General features: G+C 51.4%; 2 protein-coding genes across 9 annotated transcripts; both read left to right on the top strand.

Moving 5' to 3' along the window:
• The first annotated feature begins 462 nt into the window (after window positions 1-462).
• commd6 (COMM domain containing 6) lies at window positions 463-3,235 on the top strand. Its single transcript, XM_029136410.3, has 7 exons — window positions 463-708; window positions 1,241-1,299; window positions 1,664-1,729; window positions 1,826-1,902; window positions 2,013-2,181; window positions 2,304-2,456; window positions 2,534-3,235. Exons 1-7 carry the CDS (start codon window positions 684-686, stop codon window positions 2,582-2,584), a joined length of 600 nt encoding a protein of 199 aa, XP_028992243.1. The 5' UTR covers window positions 463-683; the 3' UTR covers window positions 2,585-3,235.
• Window positions 3,236-3,687: 452 nt separating this feature from the next.
• Window positions 3,688-21,820, top strand: tbc1d4 (TBC1 domain family, member 4). Of its 8 annotated transcripts, none has more exons than XM_055504801.1 (23): window positions 3,688-4,905; window positions 8,093-8,221; window positions 8,290-8,485; window positions 9,480-9,721; window positions 10,058-10,147; window positions 10,232-10,336; window positions 10,438-10,570; window positions 10,642-10,733; window positions 10,824-10,934; window positions 11,050-11,166; window positions 11,625-11,684; window positions 12,957-13,174; window positions 13,608-13,751; window positions 14,916-15,070; window positions 15,760-15,969; window positions 16,751-16,912; window positions 17,003-17,161; window positions 17,281-17,381; window positions 17,466-17,609; window positions 18,518-18,677; window positions 18,755-18,924; window positions 18,997-19,173; window positions 19,676-21,820. In XM_055504801.1, exons 1-23 carry the CDS (start codon window positions 4,504-4,506, stop codon window positions 19,904-19,906), a joined length of 3,708 nt encoding a protein of 1,235 aa, XP_055360776.1. In that variant the 5' UTR covers window positions 3,688-4,503; the 3' UTR covers window positions 19,907-21,820. The 8 variants fall into 8 exon arrangements, with proteins under 8 accessions (XP_055360776.1, XP_028992235.1, XP_028992238.1 ...); XM_029136402.3 differs by having other exon boundaries at window positions 3,689-4,905; window positions 12,954-13,174; XM_055504802.1 differs by lacking the exon at window positions 3,688-4,905 and adding an exon at window positions 5,682-5,691 and having other exon boundaries at window positions 12,954-13,174.
• Window positions 21,821-22,981: the final 1,161 nt, after the last annotated feature.

The raw sequence follows: 22,981 nt of genomic DNA, 5'->3' as shown, positions 1-22,981 counted from the left end.
AGTCAATTACTCTATAATACATAAAATACACGATTATAGTGCTAGAACTACTTTTAGAGTTAAACATTGTTTGGTGGAAAACAGTTGCGCTCATTATTGTTTATAAATAGAAACGATAAACAAAGGAAAAACTTAGTGGAAAGTTTTATTTACGCAGACTGAATTGATCCGAAACCATTCCAGGTCACTATATTGTTAAGGCAAAAATACAATGAGTGTGCTCTAAGCACGTTTTTGTTTGCACTTAGACTAAAATATCTTTTTTATTTTTAAAGTTCTGACATTGTTGAAGTAAAATATTTGAAAAACACCCTCTGGCTCAGACAGACAGGGTTTGTTTCTCGCTTTTACTGCCCTGTCTTTTATACCCTGCAGTGTCTGTATTTGTACAGGAGATGACGCTGTTAAGGCCTATGCGCAAAGGCTATTTGGACAAATTAAACATAGGGAAAACCACAGAAGAAGAAGTTAACCTCCGCTACACTGTGGGGCGCTGCGTCTTTACTTTGGTCTGTAATACTCTACAAACAACGAGTGCGTTTATGTTTGGTCACTTGAATAGTCGTTTTGCTTTTTTTAAGTATTAATTCTAAAAGTCGCCTTGAAGCTTTTTATTTAAGTTTGGCCAAATCAGATCTAAAAAGTGGAGTGACTTCTGGCGTCCATCGCGGGACTGAGAGACGATGCCACCAGGAGAGGAATCTAATGGTGGGTTTGAGTTGAAGCACATAAATAAGCGTTTTATTGCGTTTGTAGACGATCGTAGTTTGACAACAAAGACGATACGTTTTCTATGAGCACTGTGTGCAGTGTATAACTTACGTAGCCTCTGTAGATTTAGCTAAAGGTTAGCGTACGACGAGGTCGTGACAGTTCCGCTGTTGATGTTCTTCTTATCTATATTTGAACCAGCCCTTTATTATAATCTCAGTTCACAGCGATGCATCTTCAAATTACACATTTGTTCGTTGGTTACAGCTGTGCTATCATCTTTGCGTTGACTCAGGCACAGAGACACAACCTGCATTATGTTGTATTGTTTGCGCAGATTACTGTCACCTGACTTCTTCCTCTTCTTTCTGTCATGATTACATTTGTATCCTTATTGTTAGTACAGCAGCGATGTCTCATATATCACCATAATTAGAGGCACATGGCAGCTTTACTAACGATCATTGGGACCAGTGAATCCAGGGAAGTATGGGAAAGTGATAACAAATGCGTCACTTCTGCATTTCAGGAATCAACCGTGTTGTGGACAACATCTCTCAGCTTTCTCCAGAGCTGTTGGCTGATGTTGTAAGTAATAACCGGTGTACCTAATAAAGAATTGGTGTACTTAATTAAGAATTTAATGAAGAGAATCACAGGCCACACACTGTCTGTAATACTTTTAGTCAGGAACACGTAGTAACACAGTTAGCATTCTATTTTTAAGCTTCCGTCCTTCTTGTGTACCTCCATCTATGACAGCGATCAAAGTGTGCAAAATAATTTCCCTCTGGGATCAATAAAGTTTTTTGAATCTTGAATTTTCATGAAGCTTGTGAAGCTGTAGAGCAAACCTCTTATTAGTTGTTTCTGTTGCACTTTTAGCAACCATGCACTACACAGGATGATGGTTTTGCTGTAGTTCTGATAACAATCTTTCTAATCTTCACAGGGTCAGCACATTCTGATTTATCTTCAAGGGCAAACTAGAGGGGTAGATTCAGCTGAAATTTCTGCTGTGAGTCAGTCTTTCCTTAGAATTCTTTTTTTTACTTCAAGTGACCCATCTTCTCAAGTTCCTCTTTCACAAGCTGTGTTCTGTTGTTCTGGGCAGAGATTTCAGAGGACTGGTGTCACGCAGGACCATGAAGCTCTGCAGAACATGATTAGATACCTGTTGCTAACGTTCAGGTATCATCATTGTTTCGTTTTTACTTTGCTCAATGCAGACGTCTAAGTCATAAACAAAGGAGCACATTGTAAGAGCTCCTATGTGTCATAGTTTACATTTGCATCCTCAGGTCCGCTGGGAAGGGGAACCTCTCTGGGGATGAGCTTGTATCAAGGCTGGAAGGGGGAAGTGACAAGTGGCCCAAAGCTTCCCTCCAGGTGTTGCACAGGTTATGGAGTGAACACGGTGCATTGGTCCATGCTCAGCAGGGAGTCCAGACTATGCTCAGCATCGGTCAGGTAGGTCTGGTTTTGATGCAGCAGAAGTCAGCCTCATTTTCAAATACGTTTTGGTGGCATGTTCACACCTATTGTCTGTTTCTACCACAGATGTAACCTTTCCTTATTGTTGCGTTTTGCAGTTAGTGGACATGCAGTGGAGGCTTGGGATGGCAGTGAGCTCCGATACGTGCCGGTCCCTCAACTCCCCATATGTGTCTTTACTGCTGAAGGTCGCTGAGCCCTCGGGGCAGATCTGTCAGAGGTCTTTTGAGATGACCATTCCACAGTTCCGGGTCTGTATTCAACAATGTTAATATAGTGTTATTGGTGTGTGTTTTTTTTTAATGTCTTCTTTGTCTTTGCTGTGCAGAACTTTCACAAGCAGTTTAAGGAGATGGCAGCTGTTATGGAGACTGTGTGATGGTTGCAGTCACACCTTGCCTGAATGTTTGCCACGGTTACACGTCACCAAGGGGGAGAGCAGATGGATGTAGCTGTTCACCTGCCGGCCGTCTCACATTCCACTTTCCACGCACTGCAGAAGCTTGTAAATGATTTACTTAAAAGGCCAACAGCTGTTTAAAGGCCAACAGCTGGTGAAACAAATCATACATTCTTGCTTGAATGCCTAAATATAAATGTTCCTCTGACCATTAACAGAGATATTATTCATTGATTTAAATTTAGGGATGAAGTTCATACCTACACTGTTAATGCTGCAAAACACTGACTAATACTCTAATTGTGCTGCCTTGGTTCCCATTCCACGCCAAATTTCTATTTGCCTTTGACTCTGTGCTTAATATTTTACCTTTTGTAAAAACGATACTTATAAATCTGTATATTTTTTTGTAGCGTAAAACATGATCAGCCTCACTATTCAACACCCTGCGTGTAACTTAAGATAGTGAAAGTGTAATGATTTGTTTGAAAAGCTCGCACAGCGCTCTCACATTCTGTTAATGTCTAATTTAATTTATTTTCACATGGTGCAGTTGCGAGGAGGCGTCTGCCTCTTTCTGCTCTGGACCTTCTCTGGATGTAATGGAAGAAATAAATGATGTGAACTCTTGTAGCGTGTCTGTTTGATGCAAATGTTAAGCTCGGGGAAGGCGATTATACAAAAACCACTGAATCCTAAATGAACGTACCCTGTTACTGTTTGCTGTGTCATTCGGGCCTACGTGAAGACTCCATCCTGTTGTTAATATTCTGTATAAGCAAAAGTAAAAGCATACATTTTTATGTTGGGGGTCTGTGGCCTTGTGGGTGTGTATGGTGGCCCTCATTGTGTTCTGTTGTTAAGGTTAAGTCTTCCCTCAGAGCTCTCTGACAACTTACTCAGCTCTTAGGTTATATATGGCACAGCTGCTATTTTGGGATAGGACGAGTGCTTGGAAATATGGCATTAGTAGACAAGAGCCCCTGCAAAGCGTATCAGATGCACCTCCACCAGCTCCAAAGCTGTGATTCAGCACCGCCTGCCTGCAGAGCGTGTCCTGCTGGAGGCAGGTAGGACGCACCAAACTCTGCACCGTGACCATAAGCCGTCAACGAGCACTTTCCACGCTACTCTGGAGCAGACTTTCCAGTAACTGGAGAGAGGCGCAGTGGGGTTGTGTCACGTTTCACGCAGCGGCCCTGCCCACCGCTCGAGCACATGGGACGTCTGGGCGGGTCGACGGCGCGCACGGCCGCTCCGCCTCCGAGGCGTCGTGGAAGAAAGGAGCGCGGCCGAGGAGGCTGCGGCGACGGGCGATAAACAATCAACGTGTTTATTTTGCGCGACGCGGCCACTTCTGCGGGTGCGCACGTGGGGACCGTGGGGCAGGCGGAGTCGACGCGCCGCCCCGTTGTGCGCTCTGGAGCGACGCACGGCGCGTCAAAGGAACGCGGACTTCTCTGGGCGCCTTGTGTTTACACAGGAGCGATCCACGGCCACGTTTTAGCGAGCGAGGGAGCGAGCGGGCTCGGTCGGGACGGGGCAGGACCGAACCGAGTGTCGTCTGACACCGTGCAAACGGCGGCGGAGCAGAACAGGGAAGAGGCAAATCACCAACACTTGACCTTATAAGTGAACTGACTTGAAATCAGTGAAGGAGATTCGTCCAGAGGAGAGATTCTTGGAGGCATTCTGTTAAAGGCGAAGTGTTGCAGCTGGTCGACAGTGGGAGCACATGTCGAGCTAATCGCCTCGTTGTTGGAACTTTCCCCGTGGATGTGTGCGGGCTAACTGTTGCGAACTAACCGCAACTGCGCGTGGCCCTGATTGCGGGGATCGGCATCTCCGTTGAAAGCAGTCCCGCAAGAGCGGATCCCGAAAAACCCGACCCGCTCGACATGGAGAGCCGAACCGAGAGGGAGGGGGGGAGCGGCGCCCGTGCGGACGCCAGGTTCGCGCTGACCTACGTCGGCTGGTGCTCCCTGGACCGCCGCACCAGCCTGCCCATGCTGCCGTGGCTGGTGGCGGAGATCCGCCGGAGGAGCGAGAGGGGCGACTGCGGCCCCGTGGCGCCGCCGAGGGACGTCCAGCTGGTCCTCAACAGCCCCTTCGTCCGCTGCGTCCCCTCCAGCAGCAGCAGCGCGTCCGTGTTCATATTCGAGCACAAGGCGCAGCTCATCTCTCGCTTCATCCACAACAGCAACGACCTCAGCTACTTCGCCTACCTGCTGCGGGGACAGCCCGACAACCCCGAGTCCGAGATGTCCTGTCACGTGTTCAAGGCGCGCGACCCCAACCAGGTAGGCCCAGATCCGCCCTCCGTTAATAATGGACCAACTAATAACTGTCCCACAAATCCGGGCTGAACTGAGATAACAACAATGTTGCTTAATCGCAAACACACACAGCTGATTATTCGGTGGCCCAAACACGGTGTTTGGTCTTTGGTATTAAGTATTTAGGCCACCAGTGTGAGGGGAGGACGAACCGGGCACCCAGTTCTTTTGGGGCAAAGTTAATCCATCTGTTTTCAGACCTTTGTGTGACAACAAACCAACACGCACAATATGGAGTCAGCACATTTAGATGCTGATCAGCACGACGCTCTTGAGTAATAAACCGAACTGTGGTCACGAACGCGTTAGAGAATGATGTGCAATCGCTCAGCTTGGTTTTCGCTCCGAGGCGGCGGAGGTCACGGCGCGCGTGCCCGGAGGAGCCCGTCCGCGCACGACCGGTGCCAAATACACGTTTGTGTTTACATACAGTCCGAATCACGCGGCTGCTGTTGTGCCAACACGCTGTAACACAAACTGAGGTCTAACACACGCCGACGTCAGTCCCGTTTCCTCCAATAAAGCAGGAAACCTGTAACGTGTGACGTTCATAAACAGATCCGGTCGTCGTCAGGGCACACGCACGCGCGCCGCATCAGGTTTCCTGCGGCGGGTCCAGGGTCTGAGTGCACTCGGTGTCTAATGGGGAAAGACGAGAGGCGGCGAGGTCCCGGCGGACGCTTTCTAACCGGGATGCACGCGCTCGCAGCCGCCCGAGAGGCGTCGTGAACGCACCACGCTCGTGAAGATGTGGGTATTATAGTCGTAGATAAACAGTCCCTGCTCAGTTTCAAGATATTTGACTTTGAAATTCTGCACTATTTTTAGATGACGCATGTTTTCAGGGCTTGTTCTCGTGTCCCTTTTGTCAGGACGTGTTCCCAAAAACGAGTCCGACTTCCTGGACTTGAAATGCGACTTCAGCTCTCCTGCAGGTTGACACCATGTAGTGTGCTGTGTTATTAGTGCGCAGGCTGTAGTTTTCCAGCTCAGTTGCCTCATACGTAATATTCTGCCAGCATATCATTATTAAACAGGGACTTAAACAGCAGCCGTGTCATTAAGGTCACTTGTCAGCTTGGTCTCAGGTCCTGGGTCTCGTTAGGGCCTCAGCTCACCTGTGCTGGTGAGTGATGTAAACCACAGGGACCTGGACCACAGTCCCACTGTTTGGACCTGTAGGTCCAGTTCTTGTCCGCCTCTATTATGATTATTGTTCCACCCTCATCACCAGGTGCTGCTGTGGCCTCCCCTCTGCAGGCTCTGCTTTATGCAGACACATAATGTGGCTCGGCCATTGTTTCTCAACACGATCCGATTTCCTGCTACACAAGAAGCTAAACCGCCTGAGATTCTTATCTTCGTGCTTTTGAGCAGTGGAGCTTTTTTTTTTTTTTAGGTTTCTGGGCCAATAGCAATTGAGCTGCAGTCTGACACTGTCCTGAAATCTATTCCATGTTGAGCAAAGCAGCTCTTGGAATGAAAGGAAAGGTCACTTCGCTCCGCTGCGGTTTCAGTCGTGATACGAGTGACGTAAGGTCTTGGACTTGATTTGTTTGGCGTTCAGACACCTAAACGTTGCCTGTAGACGCCCAGATTGTCCTCAGGCACATGGAAAGTGACTCAGAGCTGATACTGTAGCTGCAGAGACATGCCGCCACGAACAGGTGACGATAAGATGCCTTCAGACTCCATGCTTTTACTTTGGTAAGCGTTGATGAGCAGCAGTTGGGTGCATTTCGTATTTCGTGGCTCCCTCCGTGTCCGGCTTCATCTTCTCGTGTAATGATCTCCAAAGCAGCATCTATTGTGTTTAACAGGCGATGGAGCTCATTGGTCCTGCACCATTTCCCAGTGGTTTGACTCCACGGGGCTCATGATCGGAGCTGCGAGCGGCTCTGAACGAACAATCCCCCGTTTGTCCGCCTCCAAGCTCCAGCTTCGCCCGGCCGCTGCGGTCCACGCGGGCCGGCCTTCGACACCGGGCGCGGGGAGGATGCGCACGCTCCCCTCCGTCTGCTGCCTGTCGGTGCCTGTCTCCATCCAGTCAACAAGCACCTCTTACTCCTCGCGTTGGGCAGGATACAAATAATTAATCGGAGCAAATGGGGCTGCGGTGTCTTCTTACTTGTGTGTAATCCAGTTGTTCCTTTAAATGTTTGGACGGTGCTGTCAGTTTTTCCTGCATTGCACAGGGCTGGGTCCAGATAGTGCAGCTGTGATCCTCTGATCCAAGGCCTCCGAATTCCCTCGACCCTTTTGCCAGCGCTGGACTGTTTCAGCCGCTGTTTCCTAAACGGGGGTGAGATAACGCAGCTTTTCTTGGCCGCGGCCGTGAAACAGGAATAGGCTCGAAACGAGTTACACAAGTCCCCGCTGCGGCGCTGAAGCGGGACTTTTAAAATAGCCGGTGGAGCCGCAGCAGCAACATGGCAGACGGGTGTTTGAGCCCTGACTCTACATGTTGGAGGCTCTTCACAGCCGGCGCTGGTCCCGGTTCCCTGCCCGCTGCTCTCCTCCTGCACGCATGCAGGGTTGTGCTTTGTGAGTGTTTACCCTGCAGGTCAGTATGGGCGTCTTATCAGATGCGCTGCTGAGGCGGAGTGTGTTGCGCGCTGTTTGTTCTGGGCCTATTGTCGTCGTTTGGCTGACCTTGGCTCCGACCCCTGTTTCTAGGCACTCGCTCCTCTTTAGGGCTCGTAGCGCAGCGATGACTCAGCACCCTCTCGCCTCACACTCCCCCTCGGCTGTGAAAGCGTCGTAGGACTGGATGATGGACTGACTTCACTTTGCGGAGGATTAGCTGGTAATTCCCCGGTGTCAGAGCGCTGGATCTCCTCCGATGTCACAGTCTGATGATGCATGTGCTCCGCGCAGAAACAAGCTCGGGGACCTTGAAGTCTCTGATTTCCTCCGGCCCTCTGCTTTGTCTCCTGCCCTGCAGAGCGTGGGTGTTCCCTGGCCCCTTGCCGACTCCTGACTCCGTTGTAGTGTTTGTTTGTTAATCCAACCAATCCTTGTCCAACTTCAACATAACAGGAATTTCTGTGTTGTTAGAGCCATCCACACCGTGGCTCCGCTTCCCGTCCTGTTCTCCTTTTCCTTTTTTAATGTCTCCCTGTTCATCACATCCCTGCGCTCCGCTTGCCAGGTCCCTGAGGTGATCAGCAGCATTCGCCAGGTGTCCAAATCGGCGCTGAAGGAGGACGCCAAGCTCAAACAGGACGCCGACGAGGCCTTCTACAACTCCCAGAAGTTTGAGGTTCTTTACTGCGGCAAGGTAGAAGCTGTCAATGCGATGGTCGGTGTGTTGCTGTTCACAAACTAACTGAATCTGCGACAACCCAGGTGACCGTCGGACACAAGAAGGCTCCGGCCAGCCTCATCGACGACTGCATCGACAAGTTCCGTCAGCATGAGGTGGAGCGCAAGCGCGTGCGGCTGCTCAACGGCCGACGGGGGTCCTCGGAGAGCGGCCCCGTGGAGTTCCTGATGGGCGCGGAGGGAGACCCGCTATCGGACGACACCGAGGCGGATGACGCAGGTACGGGCCGCATCAGGCTGACCGTGCATCACCTGCATTAGAGGCCACCTGCTAGCCTGCATTAGCAGCCACCTGCTAGCCTGTATTAGCAGCCACCTCCTAGCCTGCATTAGCAGGCCAACCTGTGAAACACAGGTGCTAGCCTGCATCAGTAGCCACTTGCTAGCCTGCATCAGCAGCCACCTCCTAGCCTGCATCAGCAGCCACCTCCTAGCCTGCATCAGCAGCCACCTCCTAGCCTGCATCAGCAGCCACCTCCTAGCCTGCATCAGCAGCCACCTCCTAGCCTGCATCAGCAGCCACCTCCTAGCCTGCATCAGCAGCCACCTCCTAGCCCGCATCAGCAGCCACCTCCTAGCCCGCATCCGTAGCCACCTCCTAGCCCGCATCCGTAGCCACCTCCTAGCCCGCATCCGTAGCCACCTCCTAGCCCGCATCCGTAGCCACCTCCTAGCCCGCATCCGTAGCCACCTCCTAGCCCGCATCCGTAGCCACCTCCTAGCCCGCATCCGTAGCCACCTCCTAGCCCGCATCCGTAGCCACCTCCTAGCCCGCATCCGTAGCCACCTCCTAGCCCGCATCCGTAGCCACCTCCTAGCCCGCATCCGTAGCCACCTCCTAGCCCGCATCCGTAGCCACCTCCTAGCCCGCATCCGTAGCCACCTCCTAGCCCGCATCCGTAGCCACCTCCTAGCCCGCATCCGTAGCCACCTCCTAGCCCGCATCCGTAGCCACCTCCTAGCCCGCATCCGTAGCCACCTGCTAGCCCGCATCCGTAGCCACCTGCTAGCCCGCATCCGTAGCCACCTGCTAGCCCGCATCCGTAGCCACCTGCTAGCCCGCATCCGTAGCCACCTCCTAGCCTGCATCATTAGCAGCCACCTCCTAGCCTGCATCATTAGCAGCCACCTCCTAGCCTGCATCATTAGCAGCCACCTCCTAGCCTGCATCATCCGTAGCCACCTCCTAGCCTGCCTGTCGTGTTCCGCTGCAGGAACTGCCCTCGGTGCCGGCCAGAGCAGCCTGCGCGGAGCCTTCCCCGAGTGCATCCTAGAGGACTCAGGCTTCGAGGAGCCCCAGGAGTTCCGCACCCGCTGCAGCAGCCTGGCGGGGAGCCTGCAAAGGAAGCCGGGGGCCGACAGTGTGCTGATGGGGCCCACGCGGCGCAGGCACGCCAGCGCGCCCAACCACGTGCAGCCGTCAGACGCCGACAAGAACCGCACCATGCTGTTCCAGGTGCAGTGCAGCCGTTTGTTGGGAGGCGTCAGGGCGAAGGGTTCTGGCTCGAGACTGTGAATCTGTAGATGTGACTTTGTGGGAGCGGGAGACATGTCAGACTCGAATGTTAAAAGCCAAGGCAGATCCAGCATAGCAGAAGTCACTGCTCCAGACTTGTTGACTGTTCACAGGACGCGTCTCGGTCACGGTCCTCAAAACAGCTACTCGGTGAAAGTTCATGTTATTGTTGAGTCATATCTGTGAGCAGTAATGTTGTGTCTTAGCACTTCCCTTTGAAATGCATGTGCTCTGGTTTGAATCAGTTTGGTCACTCGGTGCCTTTGTGTTTCACAGGTCGGCCGTTTTGAAATAAACCTCATAAGTCCAGACAGTAAAACAGTGGTGCTGGAGAGGAACTTCAAGGACATCTCCTCCTGCTGTCAGGTTGCTGCCTTTACACCGCTGGCTTCATGTGGTGCATAGACTGTGAAATGAATGGTGGTTCTCTGTGTCTTGACTCTGATATAGGGAATCAGGCAAACCGACCATTTTGGGTTCATCTGTCGGGACCAGACCGACTCCGGTCCCAGTCAGTATGGGTGCTATGTTTTCCAGTGTGCAAACGAGTCCCTGGTGGGTCCAAATGTGTTAAATCTAGAATTTTATCTTCTGCTCCTAACACAGTTATGTTAATTAGCTGTCTGTGCGTGTGCCTGTTTGACTGTATGTGTCAGGTGGATGAGGTGATGCTGACCCTCAAGCAAGCCTTCACTACGGCAGCAACTCTGCAGAGCAGCAAGACCCAGATCCAGCTGTGCGAGGCCTGCCCCATGCACGACCTGCACAAGCTCTGTGAGCGCATCGAGGGTGAGCAGCGTTCCTCCTGAATATCCTGCTTCTGGCGCGTACGTACGCTAATGTCTGTCCTCCGTTTCCAGGCCTCTACCCTCCCAGAGCAAAGATAGCCATCCAAAAATATCTGTCCCAGCTGGCTGACAATGAGCAGGCTGAGGTTTTCGAGCGAGTCCAGGTAAAGGTTTTGCGCTTGTTGGGAAAGGTTTACGTTTAGAAGCTGCATCTGCCTCGTAGCTGCATTTGTTTCCATTTCTTGTTTCTGCAGAAACTGAAGCCCGGCTCCGACCAAGAGGAGAACGAGCTGGTGATTCTCCACCTGAGACAACTGTGTGAAGCCAAACAGAAGTCCCACCTCCACATTGGAGAAGCACCTCAGGTATCAAATGGCATAATCTCTCCAGCGTCGTGTTTGTGTATGAGTTTGTGCGTTCCCTTCACTGTCTTCTGTCACTGTCACTGACTGTCTTCCGTCCACTGCTGTGATCTGACAGAACGCGGGGAGCAGCTCGCCGGCAGCAGACGGCTCCGCCACCAGCAGCCGCTTCAAGCTCGACATTCTCAAAGCGCGCACCTCCCTCACCAGCTCCCTGGAGAACATCTTCTCAAGGGTGGGTCTGAACAAAGACGAACACTCCTCCGGCTTCTGTGGCTTATCGTCATTTCATTCTCTACTCCTACTCCGTCTCATCATACCCCTCCCCCCCTCCCTCCATGTCTCAGATCTCCACCCTGGGCAGAAGCTAACCACCGCGCTCTGTAATATTCTCTGCTCTTTATTAGCTGCTTCTGTGTTGTTGTCATCCAGGGGATTTGGATTGACCCATATCTGACAAGCAGTAGTATGAAGATCCAGGCAATCTGAGGTCTCCGCTGACATCTGCTGTTGCCTCAGACTTTTCTTGGCAATAACTCTGTAAATGGGACCTATTCAGGACATACTGCTTATGTGCCTTTTAGGATTCTCTGATTTAGTTCCAACCCATCCCTGTCTCTATCGCCTCTTACTAATTGGACTTTTTTCATGTGCCTTCCCGTCCAGTCACTCCCCAATCTCCTCTGTCAACAGGGTGCCAGCCGGATGCGGGGCCGCTTGGGAAGCATGGGGAGTACCAGCAGTTTTGAAAGAGTAAGTGTCCTTGAGGAGGGTTTCAGAGTTCGAGAGATTCAGTCGTGGAACTGTGGGACCCGGAGTCTTTTTCTAAACATGTTACATTCCAGCTCTGTGCTCAGGAAATGAAGAGTGTGATAAGCGTGCGTTGGCTTTGATCCGTGGCCGTAGTAGAAGGCTGGCGGTGGCTCCTGGCTCGGCTTTAGTCCCACATAGTTTCATCGTGGAGCCACTGGTCAGAAGAAGGAGCTGCGGGGAGCGTGTTCTCAGAGCTGTCAGTGAAGCATTTGGGTTTGTTGGCACGCCGCTCTCCAGAATGTGGAGTGAGGGTGTAGTCACAAGGCATTGGACGGCCTCCTCCAGCACAGACTGGAGCGCCTACCAAGGCCACGCACACATGGAGATGCACCCCCCTCATAAATGATGCAACAGTCCTGAAGATCATCCTTAGAGTTATGTTAGTTTTCCATTTAAGGGCTGTATCTCGTATTCATACCAGATGCAGTGTGCAAATATAAACGAGGTATCATTCTGCACGTGCACCCTTACTCCACAGCTCTGCGTTTTTTAACACTGTTCCAAAGAATGTTGTTTACTTTGCGGTGATGTGTGCGACCAGTCGTCGGGGGATTGTGTTGGGATTGTGATGCCCTGGCAAAGCAGGAAATCCAAGTCAGGATGTCCAGCTGTGCATGTGCTGAGTTGTGCGTTCCTCCTTCCTCTTCTTGGCCCCGTCATAGGATGCACAACTACAGCGGCGTCTGATATTCTAGCGTTCAGCCGACAGTAATATACAGATTCACACGTTCTACAGAGGAACCGACCTTCTACAGTCGACGCTCACGATCCTGCATTTGCAGCGCAGAGCTTTTCTTGCCGTCATGTGTCACAGAGGAGGGTCTCTGAAGCCTGATGGGCGGGTTCGTATGTGGACTCAACGTGCTGCGGTCATTCCCACCAATCGTGTGTGATGCTGGGCGTCACGGGACGTTGGGCATTAGAATACAATAGATGTGGGAGTTGTAGCAGCGGGCATAAGGCAACGCTGAGCCCAAGAGCGCTGAGTGGACAGTTGAACCTGGAACGAGTGTGGCCGTGAGCTGTCATTGGCTTGGTGAGTGCAGACCTCCGCGTGCCGCTTGCCTTCGGGCGCCGACCCTGAAACAGAACCAGCTGCGTGAGAGTTGGCTCCAGACCCATTTAGATTGATTACTACCTTTTCAACCCATCTGCTTATGTAGGTCACTGATTGATGCGCAGGGTTAAATGACTCACACTCTTCCTCAGCAGGATGAAGAATCTCCCGGCCACTCCCCTCCCGGCTCTCCTCCCGCCTTCCCGGACGACGACCCGGAGGCCGGCCTGCAGTTCCGCCGCCGCGCCCACACCTTCAGCCACCCGCCCGTGAAGAAGCGCATCTCGTTCGAGGGCCCGCCGGCCGCCGGGCAGGACCGGCAGGCCCCGCTCCGCAGGCAGCAGTCTGTAAACCCAGAACTGCTGCAGAGCAGGTAATGCAATTCACCCTCTGCGTCGAGCAGGCAATGCATTTATAGCTCAAACGTTGCTGGAGAAAGGGATGACTAATGCAGGAAATGCACTTCTGTAGCAGTCCTGCAGGAGGGAACTGTTTTTGTGTTATAATGTGACTAATGCTAGCGTTCCTTAACACAATCAGAACCTTTTAATCAGTCTCCCGCTAACCAAACATGTCGTTGACCTTTGATTGAAGCCTACACAATGTAATCTATTTGCAGCACTTTGATCCCAAATGTCTCTGCCTCCTGCTCCACTGTCCTTCAACAATAGCATCCCAAGTTTCCTGTCTCTGTTGTGATCCCTCACGGGTCCCGCCGCGTTCGCCTGTGCTCCCGCCAGGAGGCCTTTCCTCTGTGTAACCTTTGTTTTTCTCGTCTGTGGGCGTTCCATGTCGGGCTCGCCCAGCGCCGGGGCCGTGGCGAGAAAGCGCAGCGTGTCGGAGAGCGAGTCCTCCTTCAGCCTCCCCTCCTCATTCTCCGCTCCCACTTTCCTGAAAAGCTTTTACCAGGGCTCACTGGGCTCGCTGGCAGACGGTGGGAGCCCCAAGAGGTGAGCGGGGGGGCTCAGACGACCTCCCCAGAAGCAGCGCATAGGGCCTTGGAGGGATGTGTGGGAGTCATGGACTGGCAGTAGATGGATACATGTTGGCTGTCTTAACCTATTAACACGCCGCTTTATTTAGTCTCTCTGCTGCGGTGCCCTTTTCCCATCTGTCAGCAGCCTTTTATCAGTAAAAATACTTGCTAGCTATTTCTTTTTTCCCCATCGGTCTCTCAGCTGGACCTGTTCTCCTGTTGTGTCACACAGAAGTAGAAGGAGAGACTCATACACTGCCTGCGTTTGCATGTGGACCTGAAGCTGTCATTTGCTGCATTTTACACTTGTGTCTCTAGATCGATTGAATGATGGTAAAACGTATTAGGAGGGATTTCAATCCGTTAAAGAGGTGTGTGATTAAACATGAACAACAGCTGAAGGTGCAAAACCGCGGTCTTGGTGACACTCAAGGTTGCTTCCTGTTATTCATTCCCCACATGGTCAGATGGGCCGCGGTGCGCTGACCCAGCAGCAACAAGCTGTAACCATAAAGTGAACTTAAAAAGAGGTCACAGAGTCACAGATTACGTCTGCAGCACCTACAGCTCTGCTTTACTTGAAATAACACCTCCTCTGCTTTCACAGCTAAAAATTACCCAGACGACGTCCTGGAGCGTTTCATCATTTCTCCAAAAACATCTCTAGTAAAAGCTTATTTTGTCATCAACCGCAAAGTAAATATTTAATATTAAATTAAATTTGCATAAAAAGCAAAAAAGAGTAAAGAGACAGCAGCCACATGCAGGGCGGATTCATGAAATTCATCCCTGGCTGTTGTTGCATTTATTTCAGCATTTGTTCCACCTGAAGCTCGTTAGGTTTTCCTTTTTGCTAATTAAAGACCCCCCTTTAAACCAACACGCACGCACGCGCCTCGACTGGGGCTCCTCCTGTGTCTCTACACACTAACTGTGCTGTATTAACATGGGCACTGCCTCGCCGGGGACATCCATAAGCTAAAGGCCACCTGTCACCAGCTGCAGACTGTGGAGAAGCTAATAGTGGGCTCAGCTTTGCGTGCGTGCGTGTGTGTGCGCGTTAGTAAAGGAGTGTTGGTGTAAGATGACGCCTGACTGATTTATCGGGTGTCCCTGACGCCGCCGTCTTGTTTTGCAGCAATGGAGAAGGCAGGAAGAGAACGCTGTCGAGCTGCAGCAGCGACTCGGTGAGCGGCCCCCCTTCGACGCCACGCAGGGTCTCCTGGAGACAGAAGATCTTCCTGAGGGTTGCTTCGCCCTTGAACAAGCCGTGTGCATCCATGCAGCACCCAGGTCTGGTTCAGAAGCAGAATGTACTGTGCATATAACTACAGAGAAGATGAAAATGTTCACAAGGCTGAGGAAAGGTTTGAATCTTAAAATAACAGCGATTGAGTGCAAGTAACAGGGTGTGAAAAGGTATTTTTCGTCTCTATTCTTGTATAATGATATATATATGAGATAAACGCTCATAAAGGAACTTGAGTCTTTCACCTTTTTTTTCTAATTTCCTCCTTTTAGCGCCTTGAAACTTTTTCGTATGAACAAATTGTAAAAATGTAGACTGTGCGTTACTACAGTATAGTATACAGATGCCACCACACAATGTGTGATCTCAGTGTGTAGTGTTGCTCTTTTACACACCGTGACTAATCTAATAAAACTGGCTAAGTCTGTTGGGATGATTCAATAAGTGAATGTGAAGGGAAAGTGCCTTTTTGGTTGAGTTTGTAAAGCACAAATCCTCTTTATGCCAAATGCAGCACGAGCCTCGTTCAGCAGCAGTAATGAGTCTACTTACACATGTTTCAGGTTGAAGTGACCTTAACAAGTTCTAGTTAACAAGTACCCTCTTTCTCTCTAGCTGTTCTGACTCTACCAACCCCTGGACAAAACATCTGGCTCTCTGGCTGCTCGACCGTCAGTTTCTTTGCAGTACTGGCATTAAAACTACAAATCCATGTTGTACTGCTGTGTTTTAGATCATTCGGATGCCCGCGAGCTTCTGCCTCTCTCTCCTCACACCTTGGGCTCGCGTCTGGACCCTCTGGGGCGCCTGCTGCCGTCGGGCGGCTCAGATTCCGGGGAGAGACCCAGGAGGACGCAGGCCGAGTACCGGGCCCTGTGGAAGACCGCCATCCACCAGCAGATCCTGCTGCTGCGCATGGAGAAGGAGAACCAGAGGCTGGAGGGTGCGTACCAGCAAATATGAAGATGACAGACTCATCGTTGATGACGATTAGTGTGTTTTATCTGCAATACTAATACAAATGGGATAACACTGAACAGGTTATTAGGGGTTTCACCTGATGTATTGGACAAAACGGATGGTAATCTGAATTTAAAATTGAAAGGAGGAGACTTTATTTTGCCTTTGGCCGTCCCGCTTATAATTAATATTTCTAATAATAGCTCTCAAATGATTCTATCAACACGACTTTTTCCTTTTTTTTGTCATGACACTAATGCTGGTGTGACTGTCGTTACAATAGAAGGTAAGCAGCGCGGCAGGAGCGGGCGGGTTGCATGATGCTGGGTGTCTGTCCTCCGAGCTCGGCTCACGTTGTCCGCATGTTGAAGGGCGGCCCTCGTTCTTCACGGTGTGTCTGCTTCCTGTGTCTGTACCTTTTTTTTTTTTTTTTTTTTTTTTTTTTTTTTCTCTGCGATCCTGAAGCAGCTGATTCCGGCAGAGTGTGACGGGTTTTTGCTATGGATGTGGTCGCTTCCGTTGACGTTGCAGGATGTTCGTGGCAGCTGGTGAATGAGGGTGGGCAGGACGAGATCCAAACTTGCTTTTTAGGTTTCTTCCTCATCTGACCTCTTTTAGGAAACTAGTCTGTGCAAAAAAAAATAATGAGGGGCTTTGTACTTTTCCACTGACCTCCACTTTTTATTTAATTTCTTGTAAGAGAGGAGCCTAAATGACAAAAATCTGTTCTTTTTTGTCCGTTTGTTGTGGTGATTGTGTCGCAGCGAGCAGAGATGAGCTGCACATTCGCAAGATGAAGCTGAGCTACCAGGAAGTGGGCCAGTGCTCCAATGACGCGCAGGCTTTGTGGGAGAGAAAGCTGATCGCCCCAGGCAGGACGACACACCCACAGGACCGGGAGGAGATTTACCGCGCGCTCTGCCAAGGTTGAAATAGATCAGCGGAGCCTAACGGACGCTCCCCTCATTCATCATATAGCAGCCGTCTATTGATGCACTCTCCATCCTCGTGCGCAGGGGTTCCCAAGAGCAGGCGTGGAGAGATCTGGTTGCTTCTGTTCCATCAGCACCGGCTGCGTCACAGACCCCCTCAGCGTCAGCTGGCGCCGGAGACCCCCTACCATGACCTGCTGAAGCAGCTCACATCGCAGCAGCATGCCATCCTGGTGGATCTGGGTGTGTACATGGCTGGGAGGAATCCATTTAGGTTTCACAGGATTAGTAGATTTGGTGGAACGAGACGGCCGAGAATAATTAATCACAGCATGTTACTTTGTGTCCCTCCTCGGTTAAAGGCCGGACCTTTCCCACTCACCAGTACTTCTCGGCCCAGCTGGGCGCGGGCCAGCTCTCCCTTTACAACCTCCTGAAGGCCTACTCTCTGCTGGACACAGAGGTGAATGCTGTGAACCCGTGTCCTCTGCCCACAGTACAACGGGCCCATGTGCTGAATGCAATGTGTTCTGTTGGTGGCACACAGGTGGGCTACTGCCAGGGCGTCAGCTTCGTAGCGGGAGTGCTGCTGCTGCACATGAGCGAGGAGCAGGCCTTTGACATGCTGAAGTTCCTGATGTACGACCTGGGCATCAGGCGGCAGTACAGGCCTGACATGGTCTCGCTGCAGGTCAGTTGCTTAGTTTAATTATCGGTCAGATGATAAATACTTAGGAAGAAAACATCCTTTAAACAGTAATACCACTAATAGAGGTTGGGATGAAACCTACATCCTCTGCACCCAAACACTGCACAGTCTATTTCGTGCATTCATAATAATAATATTAAATATGCTAAAACAGCGGTAAGAAACCAGTTTCTGTTACCCATTAACCAATGGGTGCGTACTGTGTGACACCAGCTGCCTCTCACCTGTGTGAGTTACACTCAGCAACACCCCCCAGTGTCTCCACCTCCTGCTGGAGCCGCACCTGGAAGCCCGGTCTGTTAGCTTTGGTTAAACATCAGCTGACCTTCCTCGGGTGACAGCATCAGCAGGCGTGGTAATGTTTAATCTGCATCAGGTAACCGCTCGGCAGCAGCGCGAGCCGTGGCCTGTCTGTCCGCTGTGCCTGCGCGCTGCTTCCAGGCTCGTTGAGAGTCGCTGCCAGTTTCTCCTGCTCGGCGCTGTGGTCGGTTCCGAGGAGGCAACGCCGTTGGTTCGCGTCGCGTTTGTAACCGTCAGGAAATTGTAAGACTGATTACGGCCTAATTTTAGCTGGCGCTAACTTCTGCTTCTCTTTTCTGTCTGCCGAGCGTTTCTCTGCAGCCGTCGGCTGTAATGTATTGTCAAGTGCAGCTCCTCAAAAGCTCGGCGGTGACGCGTGTCTGAACAAGTCTGTAGAACAACACAGGTTCAGCCGTCTGATGGCGTAAGGAGCCATTCAGCCGCTAGTGTTTGTGAAATGAGCTGCGGCTCTGTTCTGCAGATCCAGATCTACCAGTTTGCTGTGTGTGTGTGTGTGTGTGCACGTGTGTGAGACCCACTGACATGTCATTGTGTGTTAATGACTTTGCTCTCTGCTTGTGTTGTGACAGATTCAGATGTACCAGCTCTCCAGGTTGTTGCACGACTACCACCGCGACTTGTACAATCACTTCGAGGAGCACGAGATCTGTCCGAGCCTCTACGCGGCACCGTGGTTCCTCACTCTCTTCGCCTCTCAGTTCCCTCTCGGCTTTGTGTCCCGCATCTTTGGTGCGTTTCTTTTACTCACGGCCCCTGTGGTACTTTAAAACTAAAGCTTTTAACTGATGCGATTGTGTCTCTGCCAGACTTTGTATTCGTCCAGGGGACCGAGGTGATCTTCAAAGTGGCCCTCTGCCTGCTGAGCAGCCACGAGAGCGAGATCGTGGAGTGCGACAGCTTCGAGAGCATCGTGGACTACCTGAAAATCACTCTTCCAAGCCTCGCTCAGGCACAGATGGAGCAGACCGTTGCGAAGGTACCGCAGCACGCTGCCACGAACGTGCACCTCAAAGCGCTCGGTGTTGATGGCATCTCTGTCTCCTCGCAGGTCATGGAGATGGACATCTCCAAGCAGCTGCACGCGTATGAGGTGGAGTACCACGTCCTGCAGGACGAGATGCTGGACGTCGGCTCGCTGCCCGACGACTCCGAACGACTTGATAAACTGGAGAAGACAAACACGCAGTTGAAGAAGCAGAACATGGATCTGCTGGAAAAGCTCCAGGTGAGGAGCAGCAGCAACGTCTGTGTTGAACAAGTCTTTTATCCATCATTTTATTATGCCATTATTGAGAGAACAGGTGTTTTTTAACGTACTGCTCAGGCTCTGTCATGTTGCTTCCTCATCTACAGCAGCTGCCACTGGTTGTGTCTCATTCCACCCATAGATGGCACTAGAATACAACTTAAAACAAATAGCAGAAAGACAAAGGAACTCGCAGCTTGTTCTCCAAACACTCCTATCATGTAGATCAGTGCTGTGTGAAGTTGGTGAAGTAACACCGGATTTTACTCAACCAAAGTTATTCATCTGCTCTTCTATAATGTGTCAAAGCAAATGTTGTGACGATGCTTGATGTTTCTAAAAGACACTGACTCTGTATGAAAAGCCAGCATTTGGGAAACAGTCCAGGTCAAATCCCTCCTGTGACTTCTGTCTGACTTGGTGTTTCTACCTCCTGTTCTTCTACCTCCGTCCAAACCTTTCTTTGCGTTGCGTCCTGCAGGCGGCACGGCAGAAGATCCAGACGCTGGAGACCAGCGTGGAGAACTTCCTCTCTCGGGAGAGCAAAATGAAGCACGTGATCCGCTCTTTGGAGCAGGAGAGGGCCGCCCACCAGAAGACCATCGAACGCATGCGCTCGTGCCTTCCCTCCGACGCCCTGACAGATGTGGAGATGACCCAGATCAAAACGGGGCCCAACGGGAAAGCCAAAGCTGCAGCCAAGAAGCCCTGATGGGGCCGGCTGCTCCGGGCACACGCTCACACTGCAGACTGGCGTGAACAAATGAGACGGCTGCTGTTGTGCTGCTGCACGGGATGTGTAACGTCTGAACAGACTCTGTGGGGGAACGTCGACGTAGCGTTTGTCGGCAGACGATGGCGGTGAGAGGACGCTTCCAGTTGTATTAACGGACACACACTGCCAGCCTGAAGGCGAGAGCGGGTCCTTGTCTTTTGTGGATCACGTGACGGACACCTCTCTCTTTTTAAGCAGTTGCCTTTATGTACTTGCCTCCAGTCTCAGTGTCGCCATGACAGCAGAGAACAGCCGGTGCCCTCCGGACCTCAGGTTCACGTTAAAGCCATTACCGGAGCGCACGGCGCATTGTTTTTGTGTGTGTGTGTGTGTGTGTGTGTGTGTGTGTGTGTGTGTGTGTGTGTGTGTGCGTGAGTGCCTGGGATGAAAACTCTGTGTCATGCTACGCACATTGCTTTGTCTCTATCCTCTCTTCCCTTGAGTGTAATTTCCCACATGCTTGTGATATCACTGTTGTTCACCTGGGCTGAGCGTTGCCCTGTTGCTGGACGTCTAGCGTTTATAGTAGAGACCTATAGAGAGCGACCTTTTCGTGTTTGCACTTGCTGCTTTCTGAGGAGGAAGTGTTTCTTCCAGAGCTCAGGCAGGATGTGAGGCTGTCTACCCTCGCAGCTTCCTGTGTGACTGACCGCGGTGTCGTCTCGCTTTAGCGCGGCGCTCAGCTCCGACTCCCTCAGGAGGCGCCGGAACAGCGCACAAAGGTGAATGAGCCGCCTGAATGTTAGATCACTTCTGAACGTCTCTGCAGCCCTTTTCAGTTTGACAGACGCAGCCACAGCAGTTTCTGAGTCCCACATTTGAGTGGTTGGAGACTACGAGACGAGACATATGTGCAGCTTGTACGTCTGCCGGTCACGTGTGTTTGCATTGAAACTGAAGCGCTAGAGACACAGGAAACACTGTAAGAGAACTTCAGCTTTCGCCGTCGCTCGCTCGCTCGCTCGCTCGCTCGCTCGCTCTCGTTAGTTTTGTTTGTTCCCTCCTCCGTGTCTGACTCACTGTTGAAGGTTGTGATGGAAAGCAAACCAGTCCTGGACTCGGCTGGGTTTTCAGACGACACCTGCTGATAAAAACCAAGGTGATGTCTGTTAGGAGGAGGAAAGTAAAGTCCCATTCGTACAGTGTTCCTCACTTCCTGTCCTTGGGGACAATTTGAAGTGACACTTGTGTGTTTACATCGGTGTAAAGCTTTTTATTGTCCAGCTTCAGTCCCAGCACTTTGCCTTCGTTGGCATAAAAGGAGCGGCTGCACACGCCGTGTGTCAGGTGCTCGGCTTCACCCTGGCGTTCCCTGTCAGGGTGAGTCGTTCTTATGCTAATGAGGCGATGCTGTAAAGACCCATAAATAATGAATAGTGGCTTCAGCAGCTCAGAAAGTGAAACATATCCAGTGACTCATTTGGGACTGGGTTGAGACACGTACTCCTGCACAGCTTCTCTGCCTCTTACGCCTGGTTTCTGTGTATGTACAGTGTTTGCGCGTCATAGAAACTGACCACACAACCAAAGATGTGGATGTTTTGGAATGAACGAATTCTCCCCAAATGCTGTTTCAGCTTCAGCAGCCGCGTTTACTCATCGCTGCACAGCGTTCGTTTCTCCGCGGCTTGCGAAGCGGTGCCAAACGTTACTGACGGCCTTGGGTCTCCATTAATCGGGGATGCGAGGCCGGTCTGTGGATGTCATGTGGTCAGTGGGGGGTTTATATTTCACATCAGGTGCTCTGATGTCCCGACTACTGAATCGTGCTACTATCACTGTGTTTCGAGCAAAGACTGTCAAGACGAGGGCTACACAAAAGCAAATAAAGAGTTTCTCCTCTAAACCTCAGCCTGGCTCTCAATACATTCTGCACGCTGTTGATGTGTGTCATAATAATGACGCATTCTATTGATCATCATGGAGCGATTGTTGTTGGACTGTTGGATGTAGATGATGGCACCTCTGCCTATAACAAGCCCCGATCAGAGATCAAGTGGGGCTTTAGGGGAACATCTGACAAAATAACGGCTGATGTGGATGCTTTCATAACCCGCAGTCTTTGAATGCAGCGCGCGGCGAGTTTTCCATGGGGCCACGGCAGCTTTGACAGAGCGCAGCCGTAAGACGGGCCGTTGTTTTCCTGGGAGGGTCTTACCCAGAAAGGACCGGCCGGCCGCTGCCAAGCCTGGAGCTCGTCACACGTAAGACACACAAACCAGCGCCAACCAGGAGCCCGTCACACGCTAAACAAAAGGGGCCACATTCCTGGCGTATTCCCACACGAGGACACATCCTGCAGCCGGGGAAGAGTGGGATAGTGGGAGTCCGCTGGGGGACGGCTGAGAACCACACTTCCTCTGCCGAGGTCTTATCGACTGTGTTTTTGTTTCTCTCCGTCTTCACTATCTTCTCCTTCTATCCATCTCTGCCCCCCCCCCCCATCCTCCCTCCTACTGGATTAAGGGAGCTTCATCTAAAGTGTTACAGGGAAAAAAAAAAAAACTTGAGCCATGCAGATGTCCAGACAGGTATTTGAGCTACGTGGAAACACAAAACCGCGTTGTTCGCGGGCAGCGATCGATGAGACGTTTGCTTGTGTGTTTGTGTACAGTGTGAGTCTGCAGGGCATGAGACCACGCTATCAGCAGGAAAGCAGGAGTGAGCCAACAGTGAGAGCTGGTTGCCTTGAAGGAGCAAAGGGGTAGAGGAGGAGGAGGAGGTTAGGAGGGGTCATCCTGCCTTATATGGGAATTCGCACTGCTCCGCTCCGCTCGCGGTGGAGTCTAAAGGCTGGAGTCGTTTCAGTGGAAAACACTCGGCTCCAGCTGTCAGCGCGGAGCATTATAGGTCATGAAATATCTATGCAGCACCTCAACCCTTACAGTGCAAAGATCCGCAATCCAATAACGCAGTCCTGAGTCGAAAAACAAGCAAATGCAAATGGGCCCGTCGTCGGCTGCACACGCGGGAGGAGGGCGATAGGTGAGCATTTGGTGGTGGGGGGGGAAC

The sequence above is a fragment of the Betta splendens genome, chromosome 21 (genome assembly GCF_900634795.4).
Source record: "Betta splendens chromosome 21, fBetSpl5.4, whole genome shotgun sequence".
Taxonomy (NCBI): domain Eukaryota; kingdom Metazoa; phylum Chordata; class Actinopteri; order Anabantiformes; family Osphronemidae; genus Betta; species Betta splendens.
This window is presented reverse-complemented; position numbering and strand designations above follow the sequence as displayed.

Bases quoted from the DNA above. Each gene is read 5' to 3' on its own strand.
- tbc1d4 (XM_029136402.3), top strand. From the start codon at position 4,504: ATGGAGAGCCGAACCGAGAGGGAGGGGGGGAGCGGCGCCCGTGCGGAC. The intron at 9,722-10,057 runs GTGCAGTGCAGC...TGTGTTTCACAG, and splicing joins ACCGCACCATGCTGTTCCAG to GTCGGCCGTTTTGAAATAAA. The intron at 17,610-18,517 runs GTCAGTTGCTTA...GTGTTGTGACAG, and splicing joins CTGACATGGTCTCGCTGCAG to ATTCAGATGTACCAGCTCTC.
- commd6 (XM_029136410.3), top strand. From the start codon at position 684: ATGCCACCAGGAGAGGAATCTAATG. The intron at 1,730-1,825 runs GTGAGTCAGTCT...TGTTCTGGGCAG, and splicing joins ATTCAGCTGAAATTTCTGCT to AGATTTCAGAGGACTGGTGT. The intron at 1,903-2,012 runs GTATCATCATTG...TTGCATCCTCAG, and splicing joins TACCTGTTGCTAACGTTCAG to GTCCGCTGGGAAGGGGAACC.